This window comes from Castor canadensis, chromosome 9, assembly GCF_047511655.1.
Source record: "Castor canadensis chromosome 9, mCasCan1.hap1v2, whole genome shotgun sequence".
Taxonomy (NCBI): domain Eukaryota; kingdom Metazoa; phylum Chordata; class Mammalia; order Rodentia; family Castoridae; genus Castor; species Castor canadensis.
In genome coordinates, this window is record NC_133394.1 from 115419731 (window position 1) to 115443714 (window position 23984).

A 23984-nucleotide genomic window follows, 5' to 3' on the forward strand; every position below is an offset into this window, starting at 1 on the left:
TACAATTAATAGAAATATAAATAGAATATTTTAGTGTTTTGTTTTGAGTGTGTAAGGAAAGTTTCAAAATTGACTTCTGTGCGATTACTTCAGAGCCATCTGTGTTTACTGCATACTAAATAGGTACCCCCATATTTTAGCCTCTTTTATGTGGAACACAAAGAAGGGATTTGGGGGAGTTTTAGTTATTGACAGAGAATGTATGTGATCTTAAATGATTGCAAGCATTTTAATAAGTTTACCCTTATTCTCTTTTGTTTTTAAACAGAATAAAGATCCTAAAATGTCTCGAGTTGCACTGGAATCTTTGTATAGATTGTTGTGGGTTTACGTAATTAGAATAAAATGTGAAAGCAACACTGTAACTCAAAGGTGAGTGGCTTTATTTTCAGGTGCATTTAAAATAAAATCTTGGAGTGAGGGTGCTGCCTAGCAGTAAAGCAGGTGATTTAGCATGTACAGGGCCCTGGGTTCAAAATCCCCAGTGCCAAAATAAAGTAATAAAGTAAAATCTTATTTTAAAATAACACTAGTGGAGTTGGAGGCATATAAATGTTCTTGACATAAAGAATAGAAAGAATTCTTTGTTAGTAAGCTGGCAGTGCTGTGACTTGTTTGTGATCAAACCTTTTTATCCTATCATTTCACAGTCGTCTTATGAGCATAGTGTCAGCACTTTTCCCAAAAGGTTCTCGAAGTGTGGTTCCTCGTGACACACCTCTGAATATCTTTGTGAAGATTATTCAGTTCATTGCTCAGGTGAGTGTCTCACTCATTACACACCTCATACAAACCGTGACAGTGATAGGTTATAATAGAGGGACTTTAAAAATTGTTCACACATCTACGAACAAGTTAGTAAAACATTAGTTAATATTGAATGGTGAAAAATCATAATGTACTTAAAAAGCAAAAAAAGCTGGCAGAGTGGGTACAAGCAGTAGAGTACCTGCCTCGCTAGAGTGAGGCCCAGAGTTTAAACTCCAATACCACCAACAGAAAACAAAAAAACAAAAAATACAAGATGGTAATTTTGTTTTTACAACAAAATAAGTTTAAATCATCGGTCTGTACACTTGGAGAAGGAAAGGAGACACACAGATAAAAGCACTTTTTGTTGAGGAAGGGTCAAGAAAGTGTTTAATAACCCTTCTGTTAGTCCATTTATTACGCACCCAAGTCTCTGAAAGGTTTCTTAGAAAATTGTTTTCATAATCTGTATTAATCTAGGTTCTTAGGCACAGAAAATAGAATCCACTGTAGCTGTTTTAATCCCAAGGAATCTTTCAAGGAAGAGCGAATGCTCACAGAATTACTACTAGGACTGAAGAGACAAATTCTAATCTGGATGCCTAGGAGAGAATTGCAGAACTGGGCATTAAGGAAGCTACTGCCTTTGCCAAAATCAAAAACTGTTAAAAAAAGGAAGTTACCCAGAATCTTTCTGCTGCCACGATACTCACCAGTACAATGGATTCCTTACTCTCTGGCCTCCTCCTCATCACCCCAGTTCCCAAAGACTTACCAGAGTGCTCCATGTGGCAGGGATTGCATCACATGGTAAAGTCTGTTCGTACTAGGGACCCTGGGAATTCAGTCTTAGCTTTCCAGCCTCTGTAGGAAAGGAAGGTGCCTGGGGTTAGCAGGGAAGGGGTTTAAATGGGTTTTGAGTGAGCCACTCCCAGATTTTGGGCACATTCTCTTTGGGAACATAAGCTCTGTTGAAATAGATTATAGCCTCAATTTAGGAAAATGCTTATTCCAGAATATTCATTATGTTTTCTTTGAATTGACACTGTGATGATTTAGATGATCCATCATGAAGTTATTTTTGACAAAGAAATAAGGAAATTTAAATGAATACATTTCTATTTACTGGGGCACAAAAGAAATGATCACTACATAAGTATAATTGTGTCAAAAAGGTTAATGATAGCAGACTGTAATTTAGTTCTAGTGTTTGCTTTTCTTTTTCTAAACCTGTACCCATTCCCTAGATTAATCACTTTGTTCCAACACTCTACTAGATCTGTAAAACCCCTTTCAGACAACACTTAATTTTTTAAGTTAACATTTTTGGCTTTGTTTTTTCCTTGAGATGATCTCTTTCCTGGAGTCCTATGCTTCATGGCCCTCACTATTCTTAGGCTGACTGCCTCACCAGCATCATTTTGGGACTTCTTTCACTTAGATTTTGAATATGATTTTGATGAATGAATTTTTGAAATTTTCATCCTATCGTTTGGATACTAAGTAATTCATTTAATATTAAGTAGTATGTTTTTAATCATATCTTTTAGATTTAATTCATATGTATCTTTCTTCTGTTCAGCTAGATTTGTTGGCTTTTTAAAGCCAGAAACCTGTATTGTTGCCATTAGATATATAATTCATAGATGATAAATAATATATGCTAGTAAGGTACAAGAATTTATCAATTGATTTCGGGGTTTTTCCCCCCCCAGGAACGTTTGGATTTTGCAATGAAAGAAATAATATTTGATCTTCTCAGTGTTGGAAAATCTACTAAAACTTTCACCATTAATCCAGAGGTAAAAAATTGTAATGTAATAAATATACTATCCTATGCTGTTTATTTTCTTTGAGCAAAGTTTCCTATTAGGACTAATAGGTTTACATGTTAGCTCTACTTGTAACTACTGGTGTGATCCAGGACAAGTTATTTAACCTTTCTGATTGCAGACTAAATGGTATAATAGTGGTGTTAAGCTTGATAGAAAATGACAGAGAGGGGAAATTTTCCAGGTTAGGCAGCTGAAGTGACTTTTAGAAGTTGTAACATGAGCTCAGGTTTCTTTTAATTCAAATGCTTTATACTCAAGGTTTTCTTTTAAAAATTCCATTCATTCAATGTTTATTGAGCACCTAAAATGTGCCATGTACTGTTACACATGTTAGAGTAAACCAAAAATACCTTCATGCATATGGAGCTTACAATAATAATAATTTTAAAAACCACAAAATAGATTTTAAATCTTAGTTCTGTCTATTTCACTCTTGAGACATACTTTCAGATTGTTTCAAAATATTTTGCAATCTAATAGCCTGTTGGAATCTTAACAACATTTGAGAATATATAAAGGCAAACTAATTGTCTTTGTTCTTAGTTTAAGTTTCTTTGCTGGAAATCGTAAAGTATATTTGTGACTAACAAATAGGTTGGAAAGTTATTGAAACTTTTCACTTGTGGGATTTTAAGATTAGCTAATAATAATTTCTAGATTTTTAAAGTGAGAAGACATGAGTGTTTTTATAGGTACCATGCATAGCATGGCTTCTAGCAACAAGAATCAAAGAACAAAAGTTATTTTCTCAAATATCAATTAAAAAAATTCTCTCCATATAAGCTTATTTGCATTTTTTTTCCTACTGAAGTTCTCATACTAAGAGTAGAAAATGTATTGGTTCTCCCAGGTTTTTTTAAGATGGTGGTTGTTATACATACAGGCTTCCTCTATTAAGATTATCTTCAATCTATATTTTGGGGGGTGGGAATCTTTTGAAGCATGTGAAAGCCAGTTTAGTTTAAAAAAAAAAACAGATAAAATTGTCCATTAACCCATTTAAACAAACACATGTAAATTGCCATGCACTGTGGAATGCATAAGCAAGGCTACTGTATCTCTCCTCCCCCCACCAGGCTCCGTCATGGGGCTTTCTGCTTCCTTCAGGGTGTCTTCTATGACTGTGTGACACAGGGCCCTCTAATATGTAAGCTAAGGGAGGCATGACTACCCTGTCATATCTAAAGATAACTTATTTATTCAGATTACAAAAAATATATAAAACTAAAAGGTTTATTTTCATTCTGTGAACTACCTTGCCCACCTACTGGTATATATATACTCCACTTTAAAGACCACTGGTACGGGTCAGGTCAGAAGTGATGACAGCTTGTGTTGCGACAGTAGTGATGCAGATAGAGAGAAAGCAGACTGACCAATCACTGAGAAGCAATCAAGTAGGTCATGCATTTGGTTTGAACATGTCTAATCAGAGGCTTTTTTTTTTTTTGACATCAAAGTAGAGATGTCAGACTGGTTTGATGGTCTGAAATCACAGAGAGAGGCCAGGCATAAAATTTGTTGGTGGTCTTGTATGGGTGATAATTAAAGCCCTTGTAAATCTGTGCACTTACTTTGAGAGAGAATGTGTAATGACAGGTAGAGACAACCCAGGAGGGGCCTAGAATGCAGCAAGCAGTGTCAGTGTCTGTCTATCCAGAGAGAATGGATATTCAAAGGTGGCTTGTGCGTCTGGGAGGTCACATGGGATGCAGTATGGCCACTGACAGGGAGTGTTGCTTCAGAGAAGTATTGTGGGGAGTTTTTCCATTACTGTAGTTGAGTATAGTTAAGAGACCATGGGATTTCTTCAGTTGAAAGGGAAATGTTGAAGATGCAAGAAAAGGAAGAGATCATTGATGGTAATTTTCCAGAGGATGCAAGAACTGATGGGATTCAAATAAGTAGGAAAACTGTCATTCCTGAACTAGGACAAAAGTAAAAGGAGGAGGAAGAGGGGAGAAGGGCAATTTAAGTAAATTGGTGTGGTTTGTGGAGAGAATTTGGAAAGATGGATCCTTTCTTTCTGTAAAGTAGGAGAAAAGTTGTCTACTGAGAGCAGGGAGGGGTAGACCAAAGCAGTCAAGGTGAGTTGAGAAAAATGGGAGAGTTTTTAAAATAAGCCTGAGAAATTAGGAGAGCCAGGTGATCCCAGAAGTGAATGGGTAGCATTTGAGGATTTGATGCCAAAACAAACACTTATTCCCTGGCCTCTTAAAAATGTTAGGTAGGAAGGTTAGTTTTCCTTCTGCCCTTCTTCCTCATGTTCCCCCAGCATTATGTGATGTTATTAAAAAAACAAGATAATATATGCGTGGCACTGATTTCTCCCTTTTTGGAACTGTTCTCTCCAAAGAGAATGAACATAGGCCTCAGAGTTTTCCTTGTAATAGCAGACAGTTTGCAGCAAAAAGATGGCGAACCACCCATGCCGACAACAGGAGTTATTCTGCCCTCAGGAAATACTCTTCGTGTAAAGAAAATTTTTCTCAACAAAACCTTGACAGATGAAGAGGCAAAAGTCATAGGTTAGTGTTACCTGGAATCAATTGCTTTGCAATACAGTTTAATATTCTCTTAAAAGTCTATGAACAAATCTAAATGCATCTACTTGCCAAATCTGTTTGTCCCCATATATATGTTGATACCAAATGAATACATTCTTTATAAAATTTGTAAACATTCATGTCCAGTCTTCCATTAAATCCATTTCTCATAGGATGCCTTTCACTTCATTTTGTCATTTCTTCAAATTCGTTGAGTTTGCATAATTTTTACACAATTCCTCTACTTGTTCAATATACTGAAGCTGGTCATCAGGGAGAAGAATATATCACAGTTGAAACTCTTTTTGTGGCAACAATAAACTAATGTCATTTAAAGGGTGACAGGTTTTTATTACACAAAGTAAGTATTCCTCCTCTAATTTCTGGCATAAGGTAACTGTGAGGTTTTTCCCCTGTAGGAATGTCAGTTTACTATCCTCAAGTAAGAAAAGCATTAGATAGCATTCTCCGACATTTGGACAAAGAAGTTGGGAGACCAATGTGCATGACCAGTGTGCAGATGTCTAATAAGGAGCCTGAAGACATGATTACGTACGTAGTAAATGATTTGCCTTCCTTGCTGTTTCAGTTTTCATAAGAGTGCAGATGGCTGACTCTTGCTCACCTGTTTCCTTTCTTTCTTTTCTAGAGTTCTTTCATGTTGCCATCTGCTGCAGATTTTAATACAGTGCTTCCTTCCACATGCTCAGTCTTATTCTTTAACATGATGTCAGATCAGATCAGATAACAGCAGTTACCCCGGTTCCCCATCTTCTTTGTGGCCACTGACAAGGCATCACATTTATTCAGTGAATGATAGATAAGTCTCAGATGTGTGTGGGCATGAGCAGGTTTTTGTTTTTTGGTTTTTTTCCCTCCTTCTTTCTTTTGCAGTACTGGGGTTTGAACTCAGGGCCCAGCATTTGCTAGGCAAGTGCTCTATTACTTAGCCATGCCTTTCATCTCCATGATCAGCTTTTCAAGTCCAATAAATGCTATTTCCAGAGTCCTGATAAACAAAAACAAAAACAAAAAAAAAAAAGAAGAAAAAGAAAGAAAGGAGGCAATCTGATAATTGTGTTTGAGATTTTTTTTGTTATTGTTGTTTGTATGATTTTTATAGTACTAGGGATTGAACCCTGGGCCTCATGCATGCTAGGCAAACATTCAACCACTGAGCTACATTCCCAGCCCCTGGAACCAGAGGATACAGAGAGGAGTAATGTATGATTAGTTTTTTTAGAAACAGTACCTCATCTCACTGTATTCCCAAGCTTGTAATTATCTCCCAGCATCTTTTTTATTGTTAGGGGCTCTTCCTCCTCAGGAGGATGTATTTTGTGGCTAGAACTTCTTTTCTTTGCTAGACACCATCTATATATTCCCTATAAGGGAGATTTTTGGGGGATATTAACATTTGCATTAGAGATCTTAGAATACCACATTGGATACTTGATCTCTCAATTTAGTTAATATACTGTTGTTACAAACTACTATATTCTAATGTCTCTGAGTTTCTTGAATATGGCATTTTTGTTTATATTACTTCCTCTGGGACATCTTCCTTTCACCACAGCCTCTCTCCTCATCAATGTCAATAAGTTTGCTTTTACTTCCTTCCTCTGACTGTTTTGTAGCATTTCAAATGACAGCAATGTCAATATTCCCTCTCAGCTGTCTTCTCTAACTCCATTAACATTCAATTTGAATTTCACTTCTAGTGCATTTTAATCTAGAGTCTTTAAGATGGAGAGTGCCCTTTCAATGATTTATAGAGACACAGATGGAAATAAAGATTTTATTAACTTCCAGGTCCTGGGGGGTGCACAGCATGCTGTTTATGAAGAGAAAGAGAAATAGTCCCACAGGCCAATCCTGTTATTGGGCCCCACGTTATTCAAACAAAGTTCCTGTAGGGAGCTTTATGGTATGTTTAAAGTTGCAGGAGGTCATGGTGTTGCTCAGAGATGGTCCCTGTGGCATATCTGCACAGTGCATGTGGGGCAGAGGGGTCAGCAGGGTCAGTCAAGTAGGTTTCATTTAGCTGTCCCATAGGGAGGTGGCAGACACCTGGAGCAATCACACTGAGTAATTAGTGGATGATAAGGAGAGCATTTTGTAGAAGTAGAAACTGTCAAGTGTGACTGAGCCCCACTTCTGGGATGAGACAGTTAAACATTTTTAAAGTGGGTGCCAAGACAACATAAAATTATAGGAATTCACAGTGTTACCACTTCTCCCTTCTTTCCTGTATTTTCATTTTTGTTGGCCAATTCTCTCTTTTGATTATCCATTTTGGTAAACATCGCATTTTGGAGAAAGGAGGTGCTATAGCCACACTGTATGTTGTCAGTGTGAAGTGAATAGCAGGTGCACGGTGACCAGTTACCAACAGCTTTGAAAGACATGGTACAATCAGTCAATGACCGTGGCATGCATCTCATTTGCACAGTGCCTCACGCACTAATGAGGCACCAGCAGAGTTTGTGCATTATAGTTAATGTATAGTTGCCATGCAGAGCGTGTTGTTGGGAACTGGTGTTACTCAACTAACTGTTGTTAACTAATTCATGCATTTTGGAACCATGCAGATAGAGGACCATGTTAAAATCTTTAGAAGGAAAAAAAATCTCTAAAAGGAAATATTGAATCTGTTGCTACTAATACAAATACTGAACCAAAACAACTTAGAACATCCTAATTCTTTTCTGCATAAAGATTATCTTATTAGGCCAACAATTTGTATAAAATAAATTAGCTAAAAGCTTTGAAATATAGACTAAAATAAAAACCAATGTATTAAGATTTTAAAATAAATGAAATTGTCAAAGAAGTATCAGAAAATAGAAAGGCTATTTTGAAGCTCACGGTAGAGCATCTGCTTAGCATACCGAAGGCTTGGGTTTGATCCTTTCAGCATATCACACACACAAACAACAAAAATAGAGTAGAATCAAAATGTATTATTCCTCTGCTGTGGAAGGACTAGAATTTTAAAATATTATCGCAATTTTGTTACATAAAATTTAAGTATGTATATTTGTGTGTGCCTATCACAAGAGGGCAGGAACAAACATCACTCACAATGATATATGAGAATTTCTGATTCTAAAACCCTTATTAGTATAAGATAATCATTGAAAACTTTTTTTCACTAATTTTATGGGCCCAAAATTAAGTATTTAGATACTTATTATCATTAATACTATTACTTATAATATTGATTAATAACTAAATATTTCTGGATGGCTAAACTATTAGATATTTGCTTGAATGGTCTTAATATTTAAAATAATTTAATTTATTTAAGTAATATTTAGTAATGTTGCTATCCTAGTTTCTAATTAATGATAACAATCTTTCTTCTTGCTGGCTGTCTTTTTTTCTGAACTTTCCACATTTCTTTTGCCTATCTATGGACTACAATTTTCTGCTGGATTTCTATACACTCTTTAAAAACACATTAAATATGGGGGTAGACTCCCACCTTCTGTAACTGTGCAAATTTGATTTTATTATCTAGCATATGTAATATATTTCCTATTAAATCCTTGTGATATATTTTTCAGGGGGGAAAGAAAACCCAAAATTGATTTGTTTAGAACTTGTGTTGCTGCAATTCCAAGGTTGATTCCTGATGGTATGAGCAGAACTGACCTCATTGAGTTATTAGCAAGGTAAATGAGGATTACTCTGTGCTGTGCTACTGTATTTGTGTCTTTACAGCCCTTTACATTTATGATCCACTTTTGCTATTATTAACATTACAACAGCAGCAAGAAAGACATTTTAACCCTTCATTTGGTTTACTTTGTAGTCCCCATTTTTGTATTTTATTATCTCTTAAAGACGTTATCCCTACTCATTTTTAACCTGTAATGTTCTTCCAGATCTCCTTACAAATCAATTTTAAATCCCCTGTCCTTCCATCTGGCAACGGTTCCTTGGATTTATGTAACAATTACCTTTAACACATGGGCCTTTTCAATGCATGATGACACCCAGTTAAGAATTAATTACTGTCTTTACTCCTATAATGATTTCTTCAGCATCTGGGGTGGTGACCAGGACACAGTTTTACTTTCTTTTTTTTTTTTTTTCCTTCTTCTGTGGCAGAGCCTGTATTATTTAAGTTTTTATTTCTTTTCCCTGTGGTAGGCATGACATAGCTCTATTAAAGTAAATACATACTATGACAACCAAAGTAATACTAACTCCCCAAACAAATTCTAAGTTGAGATGGTTGAAACACTCAACCATCTGAGTGTTTCAACTGTTGAAACACTATTGTGGGTTAGGGTTCCCAAGTCCACATGTCTACCCTGCAGTACAAAAGCAGCCAGAGACAGTATTAAAGGAATGGGCATGACTGCATTCCAGTGGTATCTGGCTGGACTTAACCCTTGAGCCTCTGCCCTAGAGGGAAATCCACAAGTTTCACTGGCTAGAATAGAGCACCTGAGGGAGATTTCAGCATCACCCTGACCGTGGCTGTTTCAGTCAGCGTAGAAGGCATTTGTCCTCTGTGAGGATCTATATCATTTGTCACCATTCCATAAGTTACTTCTCCTCCCACTCTGTCTCTTCGTTTTTGCTGTTAATGAGATTGCAGTTACAAAGCCAGGCATGGTTCCATGTGTTTGTAATCCTAGCACTTACAAGGCCCAGGCAGGAGGATCTTGAGTTTGGGCTGGGCTATACAGGGAGACCCTATCTCAAATCAGTCAGTCAATAAATGGCAGAGTTACAACATTCAAGTCAGCATTAGATATTATAAATGTTGACTATAACATTTACGATAAATGTTAACTATTCTTCTTTGGGAGGGCAATAACTACTACAGTTAGTTCTGCTCTCACCCCTCCCCACCTCTCCTCCCAGCTTAATATAACGTACATCCTTGTGGAAGGTGATCTAGCAAGATGGACTTCGTATTTCTCCCACCAGAATGAAACTACACCTATTAGGGGCAGAGATAGGGAGCTCAGTAAAGAGGCCTGCACCTGAGCAATGTTGACAGTTTGCTTTGCATCTTTCCCCTATGATAGTCATTTACTAACTAGTTTACTTCACTGGATAGGAAGATCATAGGGTCCTCTAACCATAGGAGTTGTGACATTTAAATTTTCTTTACTTAAAAATACAGGAAGCAAGCAAACAGAACAAAGATGCATCGTAAATTCTTAGACCTGTATGCAACATCTAAGGAAAGTTAATTAATTCCCTTGCCTTTAATTAGCCAGGCCTCGTTGTTATCTCCTCTACACAATGAGTAATTAACTCATGCATATATATTCTGAGACACGCTGATAGGTGTAAGATATTTAGCTAGTCCTGAATTTAATGGATGTTGAAATAACCTTTAAGTCAGCATCCTGGAGCACTGTCACTCTTTTCTCGACAGTATCTCCCTTGGTGTCACTATTGTTGACATTGTTCCGGACGAGAGAGTCCTACTCCGACCCTGTTTGCTTATGCACGGATGAAACTGCTGCTGCCTATTTTTCATTCCCAAGTTTGAAGCTGTCATATGTTTCTCTTCAGCCTCACTGCTAATGAAAGGCTGGCTTAGTGAAGCTGGATTTAGCAGGGCAAAGATACCTCCCTTCTCCTAAACCACACAATCTCCCTCTGTCACTATGGATCACTTCCTCTTTCCAGCTTCCTTTCCATGTAATTGTGGTATATTTTTAATATTGCTTACTTAACTCATTCAGGCTACTTCTAACTCTGATGCATTTGTCTTTATTGTCAGTCACTAAACTAATCCACTTCAGCTCCAAATCAGAAACTTTTAATCATGTAGTATTATACATTGCTGGCTTTTACTACTACAGCTCTTTTTCATGGTTTTCTTATTTGTCATCTTCGTTTTTTGTGTGTTCTGCTAAAATCCTGTAACTAAAATTATGTTCAAGTCCCTGTATTATTTAGATTTTTTTTAAAAAGTAATTTTATTTATTTTGTGTAATTTACAGATCTTGATTTATTTAGATTTAAACTGTTTTTAGGGCCTATGAATTAGGTGGAACCATTTTTTTTTTTCTAGGAATATACTGTTTATGAAGTATCATAAACATTTACTACTCCTAATTTACTACCATTCTCATCATTAAGAATTATTTTTGATAAATTGAATCCATCTTAATTTGTAGTATTTCCTTTTACATAATCAGCCACTTTGTATTTAACTGTACCTTAGCTGCATATCAGAAATGATTGAGATAAGTCATGTCCTTTCCAGTAATGGTGAAAGTCTAAATAAATACAAGATATGGCTAAGATACCATGTGATTGGATGTAATTTTCATTGATCATAGATAGTGATATATAATGTTTTAAGGATTAAAGAATTTTTTTAAAATGAAATTCTGATATGTCATCTGTATTCTGAACTATAGTCTTTGAATTAAGGTTGGACTTGTTTGGATTTATAGTAAAAAATACCAATTAATATGAATAGATGTATATGTGAATTTAAACAAATGAGTATAGGCCAGCATAACAATGAATATAACACAAAAATGTGAACATGTTTGTGCCTTCATACTTCTCACAAAACAGTTAAGGAGGACATATTTTCTAATATCTTAGTTTTAAGTCTTAGATAATACAACCCTAGGAAAGGCTTTGAGGTTTGCTAACTGAGTTTTGCTCTTGGTAGGCTCACGATTCACATGGATGAAGAACTGCGTGCTCTGGCTTTCAATACTCTGCAGGCACTAATGCTCGACTTTCCAGACTGGCGGGAGGATGTTCTTTCAGGATTTGTTTATTTTATTGTTCGTGAAGTGACTGATGTCCATCCCACCCTTCTTGATAATGCTGTAAAGATGTTGGTACAATTAATAAATCAGTGGAAACAAGCAGCCCAAATGCATAACAAAAGCCAGGACTCACAGGTACCAGATCCTCTTATATTGTCCCTTTGTGTGTGGTCAGTGGTAAATGACAACTAATGTTGTTAATACACTTTCTCAGACACTAATATTTTTATTAGTTTCATTCACTCTCAGCGGAATCATAATCCCTTGCACTGAACGTTCCTCTAGTTCATTTATTAAATATAAAACACTGTATGTCCAGCTTTTCTGACCTTCTTCCTTTGGTAATAACTAGATTTTAATGAGCATAGAAAACAGAGCTAATTTTAGTTCAATTTAGGGTGTTTCCAGTATTTTTAAAGCTCATATAATAAAAATGTTTTGTATCTTCCATTTGTATTTTTTGATTGTTTTAACAAAGGCACCATTGCCTCTCATGTTTACAGTATCTGTGCTCCTTAACCATAAAAAGGGTTCACATTATTGATTTATGATAATGTATAAATCACAGAACCTTGAAACTTTAGAGCTGGACCATCTACACCAGCCCATCTTCTCAAAATTTAATGAGCATACAAATCACCAGGAACCGAGAATCTGTTTCTAACAATCTCCCAGGTGATACCATGCAGGCTGTCCACATTTTGAGCATGAAAGAAACAATCCAGTCCCCCCGTATAGAAATGTTGCACCAAGAGTGGTTAAGTGTGCTTTCCAAGGTTACAGAATAGTCAGAGAATGATAAAGTCTGATACATGACATACGTATAATACCATGCAAACACTTTTTTTCTCTATGCATACTATTACAATTTTTATAAATTAAGTACTGTTTAAATTGTTTAATCTGAGGGAGACTGTAGCCACCATTTCCATGATTTGCCTTCTTATTGCTTGTTTTGTTTTGTTGCACAAATGTCTATACATGCGTATCTTTTATTTTATTTTTAAATTGTATGTATTTTTCAAGCATGGCGTGGCTAATGGAGCATCTCATCCCCCTCCTCTGGAGAGGAGCCCGTATTCCACTGTGTTCCACGTGGTTGAAGGGTTTGCTCTTGTCATTCTCTGTAGCAGCCGACCTGCCACTAGGAGATTAGCCGTCAGTGTCCTTAGAGAAATACGGGCTTTATTTGCACTTTTGGAAATGCCTAAGGTAAGATTTAGGATTTTCATTTAGTCATCTGATGATAGTGCTTAAAACCCAATATTTTGTCCATCTTTATTGCATTTCTGTTACTCTCATGTAGGTAGAGTGAACTTCGTAAGAAAGTCTGTTTAACCCATCTGCATTCAATTCCCTTTGTAACAGAGTGCTAAAGTGGATTTTTCAATGTGTACTTAGCAGTGGCCACTTTTCTTGAGCAGTCCTAATTTTTTTTAGACATCTGATGTCTTTTTTTGTTTTAACAGGGTGATGATGAATTAGCCATAGATGTGATGGACAGGCTGAGCCCATCCATTCTTGAGAGCTTTATACATCTCACAGGGGCCGATCAGGTAACTGTAATGGTTTTATCCTTCTTAGTATGTTTGGGGATTTAAGGCAGGCATACATACATACATGTGTACATACAAACGCGAATGAATTTCCTTAACAAATGTGAGGCATTAGAAGATTTTTTGTGGGCATGGTGGCTTACACCTATAATCAATCCTTGCTACTGGGAAGGTGGAGATCAGGAAGACTGTGGTTTGAGGCAGCCTGGGCAAAAAGTCTGCAAGACCCCCATCTCAAACAATAAAAAAGCCAGCCTTGGAGATGCGAACATATCATCCCAGCTATTCGGAAGGTGTAAATAGGAGAATTGCAGTCCAGGACAGCCAGGCATAAATGGGAGACCCTATTCATAAAGATAACTAAAGCAAAAAGGGCTGGGGGCATAGCTTAAGTGGTAGAGTGCCTGCCTAACAAGCACAAGGCCCTGAGTTCAAACCCCAGTACTCCTCCGTCCCCTCAAAAAGAAAGTATTTTTGAAACATAAAGTGCTTTAAAAGTACAAGGTATTTTTGAAGTGGAACTTGTTCATACTATGTCTAGTTCTTATCCCCATAGAAATAAAAATTTTATCTTGTTAATATTCTAATCTTTCCAATCTAAGATATTTCTCTTAAATTTAATGTAATTTTGGACTATTATTTGCTGTTGACGACAACATGTAATAAATTCTTGACATGGAGATACTGATTAAAATCATATGAAAAAAATGTTGAAATTCAAAGGAAAAACATATCCTCTGCTTCTTCAGTGAATTTTTTTTCTTTATTACATGAGATTAAGTGCAATGGATTAAATATGTAGTATAATATTCTATGCCAACATCATATGTAATTTGGCTTATTAGAATGGAGAGAAACACTGTCAGTAAACATTACAAAGAAAATATATGCACACTTTTTTTTTCCTTTTTGTAGTGCTGGGGATGGAACCCAGAGTGCATGCTAGGCAAGCACAGTACCACTGAACTACATCCCTGGCAACTTTTTTAGTTGGATTAGGTTTGGGGGGCGGCGGGGAAAACTGTCATGTGAAGATTCCAAGGTTGATACAAGAATAACTCTTTACTACTTGGATTTGTTTCTCTTCCTATTTTGGAGCACAAGGACAAAAGGTTTATATACTTTCTGCATAACACCTGGCTCTTACTCATGAGTTATATGCTACCAAGGGAGGTAGCAATAAAATTTTATAAGCCTAAGAGATGATTAAAAGTCTGCACAATTAAAAGAATCTTGTTTTCGATAAGTAACCATGCTAACAAAGAGAGTAATGGATGACTTGCTTCTGGAGTCTTAGGCAGTGGTTAATGAATAGAATGTGCTGAAGTAAATCTTACTTTCTTTAGTGTAAGAGTTTGAATGTTATTGAACAAATACTTAAGAATGTGTACCTCTGGAGAAGAGGCCATGTTCTAGCCTACACCACTCATGCTGAGTTAGGGCACATCAGCATGAAGGTTCAGTGGTTCACTTGTGTATTCCCAGCAGCTTCCTCATACACATGCCAGCTGGATTTTGCTATATTACTTAAGCAGTGGTTTTTGACCTTTTTCGGCTCATAGATCCTTTTGAGAGTAATGAAAGTATAGACTTTCTTTTTAGAAAAACCCATGAATTCACATGCTCAAAAAGACCTTACGTGCAATTTCAAGAATCCACTACTGCCCCTTAAACTTGGCTTGGACCTTGTATAATCTTCTCATCTGGAAATCACCAGCCAACAACTTATATGGGAACATGTTGAATGTTATTGAAGTGTACAATAATCATTTTTTTCTCTCTCTGTAGACTACTTTGCTGTATTGCCCTAGCTCGATAGATTTACAGACATTAGCAGAATGGAACTCTTCTCCTATTAGCCACCAGTTTGATGTGATTAGCCCATCACACATATGGATATTTGCACATGTGACTCAAGGCCAAGACCCATGGATTATAAGTCTCTCTAGTTTTTTAAAGCAAGAAAACCTTCCCAAACACTGCTCGACAGCCGTGAGTTATGCTTGGATGTTCGCATATACAAGGCTGCAGTTGTTGTCTCCCCAGGTTGATGTAAAGTAAGTGGTTTTCCTAGTGTAAATTAAAAAATGTCAGCTTTCGTGATGTATGCATTTGAAAAGTGAGACAATTTGGAAGCCCAGTAGTGTGCTGTATTACATTGACATCTTAAGGATGAAGAAGAAAGTTGTAAAGGGTGTATAGTCTTAGAACCCTTCGTCCTTTTCATGTATTCAGTCTCTCCAAATTTTGTTAGTTTACTTACTAGTACTATGCTTAATACATAATGCATCTAGTAGCTTATTCATTTATATCTTATATCATTCCGCAAAGTTTTTTACTAGTAATCACTTTATGCTAATCATCTCCCCTAAGTTGATAGAGATTTAGCATTAGTTATATAAATGTTTAAGAACATGTGTGATTTATACCCCCCTGTTTTTCTTTCTTTTCCTTAGTAGCCCCATTAATGCTAAGAAAGTAAATACAACCTCGAGCAGCGACTCGTACATCGGCCTCTGGAGAAATTACCTGATTCTTTGCTGTAGTGCAGCAATGTCCTCATCGTCTTCAGCATCTGCAGGCTCTGTGAGGTGTTCTCCTCCTGAGACGCTGGCGTCCACCCCCGATAGTGGCTACAGCATTGATTCCAAAGTAAGTTTTTCAGGGCAACTATAGAACCTGCATGGCACCATGAAAGGAATTTTTAGATTCCTTTTATGAATAATAAAGTAACTTGGTTGAAAAGTGTGTTACTTGCTTGAACAGAGAAAGAGAATGCTTCAAAAGATTCCATTACTGTTTTTTATGGCTCTCCAGTTGGAATCCATTACACAAACAAGAGTTTTTTTGGGGGAAAGATCCACGCTCATTAAATTCATCATATTGAACATACTTAAGGAAAATTTCATAACCATTTCTTTTATTCTAGTTCCCAGAGTTCTCTCACTTCTCAGGGCATGAAGAAAGCATTTAAGTAATTAAATTCCTTTCTTGAATTTCCCTTATCATGTTGTGATACTGTAGAGACTTGGAAAAAAAAGTTCTGTAGTTGATATCACACAAAATGTCATGATGTGGTTAAAAGAAACTTTAGACCAGGGCGTCTGACTTGAGAAGTAAGTGTTCTACTCCTGTTGATGGATCAAAAGATACAGAATCTGTGACTGAGAATCTGAGACTAGTTTATGAGTCTCTTAAGAAATTAAGAGATCCACAAACAAGTTCTGTTAGTGAACTTGCATCAGCTGTTGGACAAGGCATTTAACTTTGCTAGGTATATCTACCACAGGTGAGTTATGAAAGGTCATTCATTGCAAAAGTTTCATCTCTCCATTGTCCTTGACCAAGCTATTGAAATGTCAGATTACACAGTTGGACGGAGTATCATTAGTAGCTGCTATATGTACATATGTAACTTTTTCCAGATCATCGGCATCCCATCCCCATCGTCCTTGTTTAAGCACATAGTTCCCATGATGCGCTCTGAGAGCATGGAAATCACAGAATCCCTCGTTCTAGGTCTTGGCAGGACCAACCCAGGAGCTTTCAGGTAATTATCTTATGTTTTCTCTATACATAGAAATAATAAATATACAGAGTATGTGTTGGGTAGTTGTATACCCACCCTGACTTTTACCAGTTAAAGTAGTCTGGTAGCAATTAAGCCAGTTAATGTATTTGAGCCTTTATTTCCTCAGTCGTACCAAATAAATTAAGGCCTACCCTATGTTCTTCACAGAATTGCTCTTTTTTGTTTCTTTTTTCCCCTTGGTGCTGGGAATTCAACGCAGGGGTTCACACATGCTAAGTACACCCTCCATCACTGAGGTATATCCCTATCCCACCGAATTATTATGAAAATAAAACATTTCTACATATAAATGTGTTCTAAAGATGATAAGATGCTGTATAAATCTTTTGATTTTTTTTGTAAATCTTTTAATATCCTCCTCGATACTAAATAGTGGTTCTGTTAATGTGTAATCTTGGCCTAGTGGTTAAAACTGTTTTCCTCCTGTTCAAGAGAATTAGAATCTTTCAAAGAAACATTTATGTGCCTATTTTTACATCATTCTTGATGTTTTCAATATTGTTGAGGCAAATTCTCCCCTTTTGTCTAAGGTTCTGCTTTTTTGTTTCCTGCTGGGCTCTGAGTATATTCTTTTGAGAATTTCTTCTGTTGATATGAGGTGGTATTTGATGTTTGTTTTTTTTTCCTCCACAATAACATACAGAATAGTATAGGTTAGCAAATTATATCTATAGGATATAGCATATATCTATAGGACAGCACTAATGATAGATGAAGTTTTGTATATCACAAATATATATACTGCTGTGCTAATTGAAAAAAAGCAAGATATAAAAATTATTTCATCTTCTTAAAAAGTAATCAAATTCCTATAAGTAAAAACAGTTCTGAGGAATATACTTAGAAGGTCAGCATTTTCTATAAATGATGAAATTGTGGATGAATTTTGTTTTCTTAGGGCTTTTATATTTTTTTTCCCCCGGTCTTATACAATGAGCTCAGAACCAAAAAGAAAGAAAGAAAAAAATGAACAGAAATTTATGGTTTTCATGAAGTTTACACTCTTTGACCCAATAGTCTAGTTTGTAAAATAAATCCTAAGAAGATAATCAGAAGTGAAAACTGACTAAAGGACAAAATTGTTCACTAAGCTAATATTTGTAGTAACAGAAAATTATTATGAGTTAATTAATGGCATATGGAAGTAACTATGCCAGTGTTAAGTAAAGGAACAAAATATATCATTTTTATATAATATTGTTCCAATTACATAAAATGTATGTGGGTACCAAAATGATTGAGCAGAAATATTGATGGTATTTACCTTTATAAATTAAAATAAGGACTATATACCACTTTTTGTAGTTTATAAATGCTCTATAAAATAAGGTATTACTTTATAATCAAAATAAAACTATAAAAACAATGTTTAAAACAGTAGGGTTAGTGTTGACACTAAGTTTATATCATGCTAACATTTACATATTTTCATATGTCAGATTCTATCTTTTAACTATTAATAGAAAGGAAGAATATAATTTTTCTTCTAGGGACCTAATAGAGGAATTACATCCCATAATTAAAGAAGCACTCGAAAGAAGGCCAGAGGTAAGCTGTGTTCTATAATTTATTTGGCAAACTTTTTTTTTTTTTTGGCTGTATCCTACATACTATATCAAAAGTTAGAAATTAAAAACTAAAAGGTTGTCTACTGAATTTCAAAACCTTTTTTTTTTAGATCCAAATTCCCTCACCACCACAAGAGAACGTATGTAGAAAGCCATTTGTAAAGCAGTTGAAAAATTGCTATACTCATGTGTAAGCCAGAAGTAGGGTCTAGATTGGAGTTGGCAGATTTTTCTATAAATGACCAGATAATAAATTTTTTCAATTGTACCAGCCATACTATTTCTGTTGAAGCTCCTCAACTGCCTTTGTAGCATGAAAGCATCCATAGGCTACAGCAGTGATTGGGTGTAGCTGTTTTCCAATAAAACTTTATTTAAAGCAATAGGCAGCAATGGGACTGATGTGGCCCAGTTTGACACTGATGTGGCCACAGTTTTACCGTCCCAGGTGTAGATCATCAGATCTACAGATCTGTACCAGGTTTAGTGAGGCAGACAACTATGTAAACCATAATTACAATAATTTATTATAAGCAAATAAGGTTATTGATAAGAGGTTATAAAAAAAAGTACAGTGGGAAAAGCCTTAGACTGCCTGCAAGGAATGGGAGGTATTATAGAGGAAGTGCTGAAACTTGTAAATTTTGAAGCATGTTCCCCAGTGTACAAGCAAAGCAAGTTCATTCTAGGCAGAAAAACAACATTTGCGAGTTTTACAAAATAATTTGGAAATTGCACATTTTTCGGCCTGTATTATATAATAGAGGAAAATTATTGGCTATTAGGCTGGCTAGCAAAATAAGTATCATGTGAAAAACTCTTGATGTCATCTGTATCCAGTAGATTAGTGATCCCAAAATGCCAGGGGCACTAAGAAATACTCAAGAAGCTTGCTAAAAATTATAGGCTCCAGGGCCTATTAAATGAGAATCCCTGGAGTCAGCCCTACATCTGTTTTTTCAAAGCATCTTGGATGCATCTGATGCCAAGCACTGTTTGGGAATCACTGCTGTTGATGTTGGGGGTCCCTTGAGGGATTTAAATTGGAGAGGGAATTGGCGACAACAGTTGTCCTGTAAACAGATTTTGAAACACCATCGGTAATTCCTCACTCCCTTCTCTAATTCTGCCCTGCAGAACAGCAAAAGGATCCCCATTTTGTCATGGACATGATTTTTGTTTCAGAATGATCATTTGGGTCATAGTGTGTTTTGATGTAAATGGAATTGGAAACAAAATGAAGGAGCAGCGTTTATACTTCTGAGTTTCATACAAAATCATTAGATCCGTAAATGGTGGTTTGAGAGTCTGAGACTCTCAGTCTTCCTATGAAGACAGAATAAAAACAGGCAATTAAAACTTTGCAGAAATCTTCAAGGATAGTTAAGAAATCATCCTATCCTCTCCAAAAGAAATTTCTGTGTACTTTAGAAAGACTTCAACGAAGGAGTAAATTTAATGAATTGGTCATCAATAAATTGACTTGCTTGTAGAAGGCAGAAAAGTTAGATTGTGACATGAAATTAAAGACAAATGCTTTTTCGTTGCTCTGTCCTATGAAAACTGTGTCATAAATAATGAGCTAGAGTAGAAAATCGTATGGTGGATCTGTATCTTAGTAGTGTTTTATGTCATTAGAACCAGAACTGAGTGGAAAGGTTATAGCTACTGTTCTAGCCATTAGTTCTTGTGGTCCTACTAATACAAATATATTTGTTAATTCCATAATGAGCAAAGAAGTTTTTCCTCATTTATGTTTGTATTTATTTTCTGTGCCAAAATTAATTAAATGGGGACTTGTCCTGCGCTAGATCCATGGAGAATTAGAAGTCCCTTCTAAGATTGTCTTCCCTGCCCTTCTGGGATATGTTTTAAATGTGTCTCAGGGATTCTTTTATAATTCAGTAGTAACAGTGTACTAATCACTTTAGTTTCTTCTGAAATGGTCTGATTAGCAAATCACCTAGATATAACTGTAGAATTTTGTTTCCCCTACCCGTAAGCAGTACCATCTTATAGAATATCATGTAATTTTATTTGGCTTACTAATTTCGGACCACCCACACATACCCCTTTGTAATAGCTGCTTGAGTACTCAGAGTCTGTACTGCACACAGCAAAATAATGTTGAAAAGCCCCCAAACTCTGTATTCACACTCATCTGTCCAAGTTTCACCCACGAGTTTCCTCTGCGTTTCTCCCGTGGCTTTTAACGCACACCTTTGATCTTTGGAGTAGAATATGAAGCGGCGCAGGCGTCGAGACATTTTACGAGTGCAGCTGGTACGAATATTTGAACTGCTGGCAGACGCTGGTGCCATTAGTCACAGGTTGGTATCGAACACCGATTTTTTTGAAACGTTGGAATGATTAGGGAATAGAAAAGCTTCTTTGCAAAGAAGAAAATACATATGTGCATCACTATAAACATTATTTATCAAGGAGCATTCAGCACATTAACCAATAGCCAAAAAACATTAGAAAATCTACCACAAACTAGATTGTACTAGGCAAAAAAATGGTATGATGTTCCTATGATTTTAGTGTTTGTTGGAATCTAGTTTTCAAGACAAGGGAAAAGCAGTAATGTTGTTGACAGATTTAACTATTACTTACTTCATTTCAAGTATCTGTTTCTTCTAGACTTGAAAAAAAAATCTTATATCCAAAGGCTAAATATTATTAAGGTTTGCAAATTTATTTTAATGAATGGTTGTTGGTTCTGCTGAGGAAAATTATGCAATCTACAAGCATAATTCACAAAGTAAACCGTAAAACCTGGAGCTATTGCTACAGTAAAGACTTCTTGGCACTAAGACCAACCTCTTGAGGAAAATTCTATTAGCTGACTGTTGAATAATATTCTTTAGGAGGGTACTGGTGATGCCTGACCATTGGAGGGAAAAATAATGGATCTAAAAGATCCATTATCTTTTCATTCATTGGAAAGAAACCCCGAGGGAAATCCATTTCTTTCATTGGAAAGAAATCCTGAGGGAAATAGTATCGATAGCCTAACAAGTGCGGTAATATGTACAGCCTTGTTTTATTAGCATTTGTCCTGATCGTTTGTGTGCCTAACACCTTTCAAGGTTAGCATGGAAAGCTTGTTAGAAGTGCTTTCAAAATAGAGCTTGGAAGAGAATATTTGAACCAACGATATACTTTTCTTTCCTAGTGAATTAAAACAAGAGAAAAAAGAAATGCTATTCCCTTTTCTGTCCTCCACTCAAATAAAACAGTATGTAAAGAAAAATAAAATAGAAACTTATGGGCTTGATGCAACCAAAAGAAAACAAAGACCTCATACATCTGAGTCTTTTCTTCTTTGTTTCTTTTTAATGTAATGTTAGTGAATGAAGAATCTTTGAGTGATACTGTTTCGCAGAACTGCAAAATGTTGATATATTGAAAATTCAACTGCAAGAGCTTTGCTAATTATTAAGCATTAATAGTTTTTTAACACTGCTGTCTGTGTTGGTTTTTTTTTATAAGTAATTAGTAGAAGGTTATCATTGTTATGCCCATTTTTTATTTCCTTGATTAAGGAACACATTGAATTATGAAGGCCATTTAGGGAGAGGTCTGTGTTCACCAGCGGGTCCCATACCTGAGGGCTAGAGTAGCTTCTCTGTGAATATTCACATGCACAGTTAATATTCGTTATGTGAATGAATGTTTCATTCTTGTGCGGGTTGCAGTCCGCTAAATTGCTTTCTCTTCCACAAACAGGTTGTGATCCAGAATTTTAAAAAAAATTATTGAAGGAAGGAAATTTTGGTCATGTGTTTATTGTTGTAGACTGATATTTTTAATATCTTAAAACTATTGCAACTTATTCTCATTTGCATGAACTTGGGATGTTTTTAAAATGCTACTCACAACTAGTAAAAAGAAAATTTTACTTTAAAAATAATACACATTAGAAACAAAAATTAAACACATTAGAAACACTTTTTTGGCAGTACTGGGGTTTGAACTCAGGACCTCATGCTTATGAGGCAAGCAACCTACTACTTGAGCCATGCCCCCAGCCCAAGAAATACTCTTCAAATTTAACATAGAAAATTGACATTAATAATTATGAATGTAATAGCCATTAATTTATATGGCACTTAACTGTTTAAAGGGCCATTTTGTATATTGTAACTCATTTATAGTCTTACTGAAACACACTGTATGTCCTGGATAAATGCCTAATGGCTCATGAAAGCGATAGGTATCCAAGATTTCTGACTCTAACCAGATGTCCCCTGACCACCCTCGTTTGTGGGCACAGATCCCTTGCCTCAAAGAAAATCTCACTGCAGAGTGTGTGAGTCTAAGACAACATTAAACACCACACTCTATGCCACCTTTATTTGAACTGTCTTCGAGTGTTTATATTCTCCATAATCCCTGTCCCAGAAGATAGCTAGGAATAAGTACCTAATGATTATGCTTAAGGCACAGGATGAATAGGCATGAAGACGATGAGAATAAGGAGAGTTAGTTTTTCATCTCTCTGCCTTTCCACACTGTTCCTCTGCCTCCCATGAGTCTCCTCACCTCTTCATTAAGAAGCTATGGATTTTAACAGATGGGAAAAAACATTTAGCACTCATAATAGTTGATTAAAGATATGGAATTGAGTAATATAATATACATTATAAGAACATTTGTTTGATTAAGAAGCACCGTCAATTGTTATGTGTAAGTAATCCCAAATCATATCCATTTAATTTTTGTATATTAAATGGCATTCTGCCATGACCACGCATAGTTTGATATGTAGTATTCTGACTTTGATTACTAGGAATTTGATTGTATATAAGTGATAATTTAAAATCATATTTTCTCTATCATTTCTGTTCCTCAATATTTTCAGTGCAAGTGGTGGCCTTGATAATGAAACACATTTCCTCAACAACACTTTATTGGAGTATGTAGATCTAACTAGACAACTCCTGGAAGCAGAAAATGAAAAAGACTCTGACACACTGAAGGATATACGATGCCATTTTAGTGCCTTAGTGGCGAATATTATTCAGAATGTTCCAGGTATTGTTTTTAGTTTCTTAAAGCATTATTGAGTATTAATGGACCATCATACTTTTCTTCCCTTGAGGTGTTGTAATCTAAGATGTCAACTGTGAGCATGCTGGAAAATGAACCAGCACAAGGTGGATGGCGTGGTAGCTGCAGAGATTAGGAATCAAATGAAACTACTCTCAGTGATTAGAAATCAAAAGTGATCCAGTATAGATTTTCGACAGTAGTCAAGACACTGGCAAAAACTCTGAAGAAATCAATTAGAATAAGCTCTTTGGACAAGTTATTCTAGATGCCTTGAGCAAAGAATGTAATGCTCCAAATGGTAATTGAAAATAA

At 35.9% G+C, this 23984-nt stretch overlaps 1 protein-coding gene across 13 annotated transcripts in view; it reads left to right on the forward strand.

Moving 5' to 3' along the window:
- Fryl (FRY like transcription coactivator) overlaps positions 1-23984 on the forward strand; it is a 222240-nt gene that overhangs the window by 133760 nt on the left and 64496 nt on the right. For 12 of the 13 annotated variants that reach the window (XM_074042290.1, XM_074042288.1, XM_074042296.1 and 9 more), the window contains 15 exons: positions 269-372; positions 651-759; positions 2466-2552; positions 4942-5113; positions 5551-5683; positions 8701-8808; positions 11796-12033; positions 12925-13110; positions 13368-13454; positions 15243-15511; positions 15911-16106; positions 16880-17004; positions 18537-18594; positions 20853-20944; positions 23482-23654. In XM_074042290.1, the coding sequence (XP_073898391.1) occupies positions 269-372; positions 651-759; positions 2466-2552; positions 4942-5113; positions 5551-5683; positions 8701-8808; positions 11796-12033; positions 12925-13110; positions 13368-13454; positions 15243-15511; positions 15911-16106; positions 16880-17004; positions 18537-18594; positions 20853-20944; positions 23482-23654 (2137 nt within the window). The remainder of the gene's footprint in view (positions 1-268; positions 373-650; positions 760-2465; positions 2553-4941; positions 5114-5550; positions 5684-8700; positions 8809-11795; positions 12034-12924; positions 13111-13367; positions 13455-15242; positions 15512-15910; positions 16107-16879; positions 17005-18536; positions 18595-20852; positions 20945-23481; positions 23655-23984) is intronic. The other variant, XM_074042297.1, reaches the window with a different exon arrangement.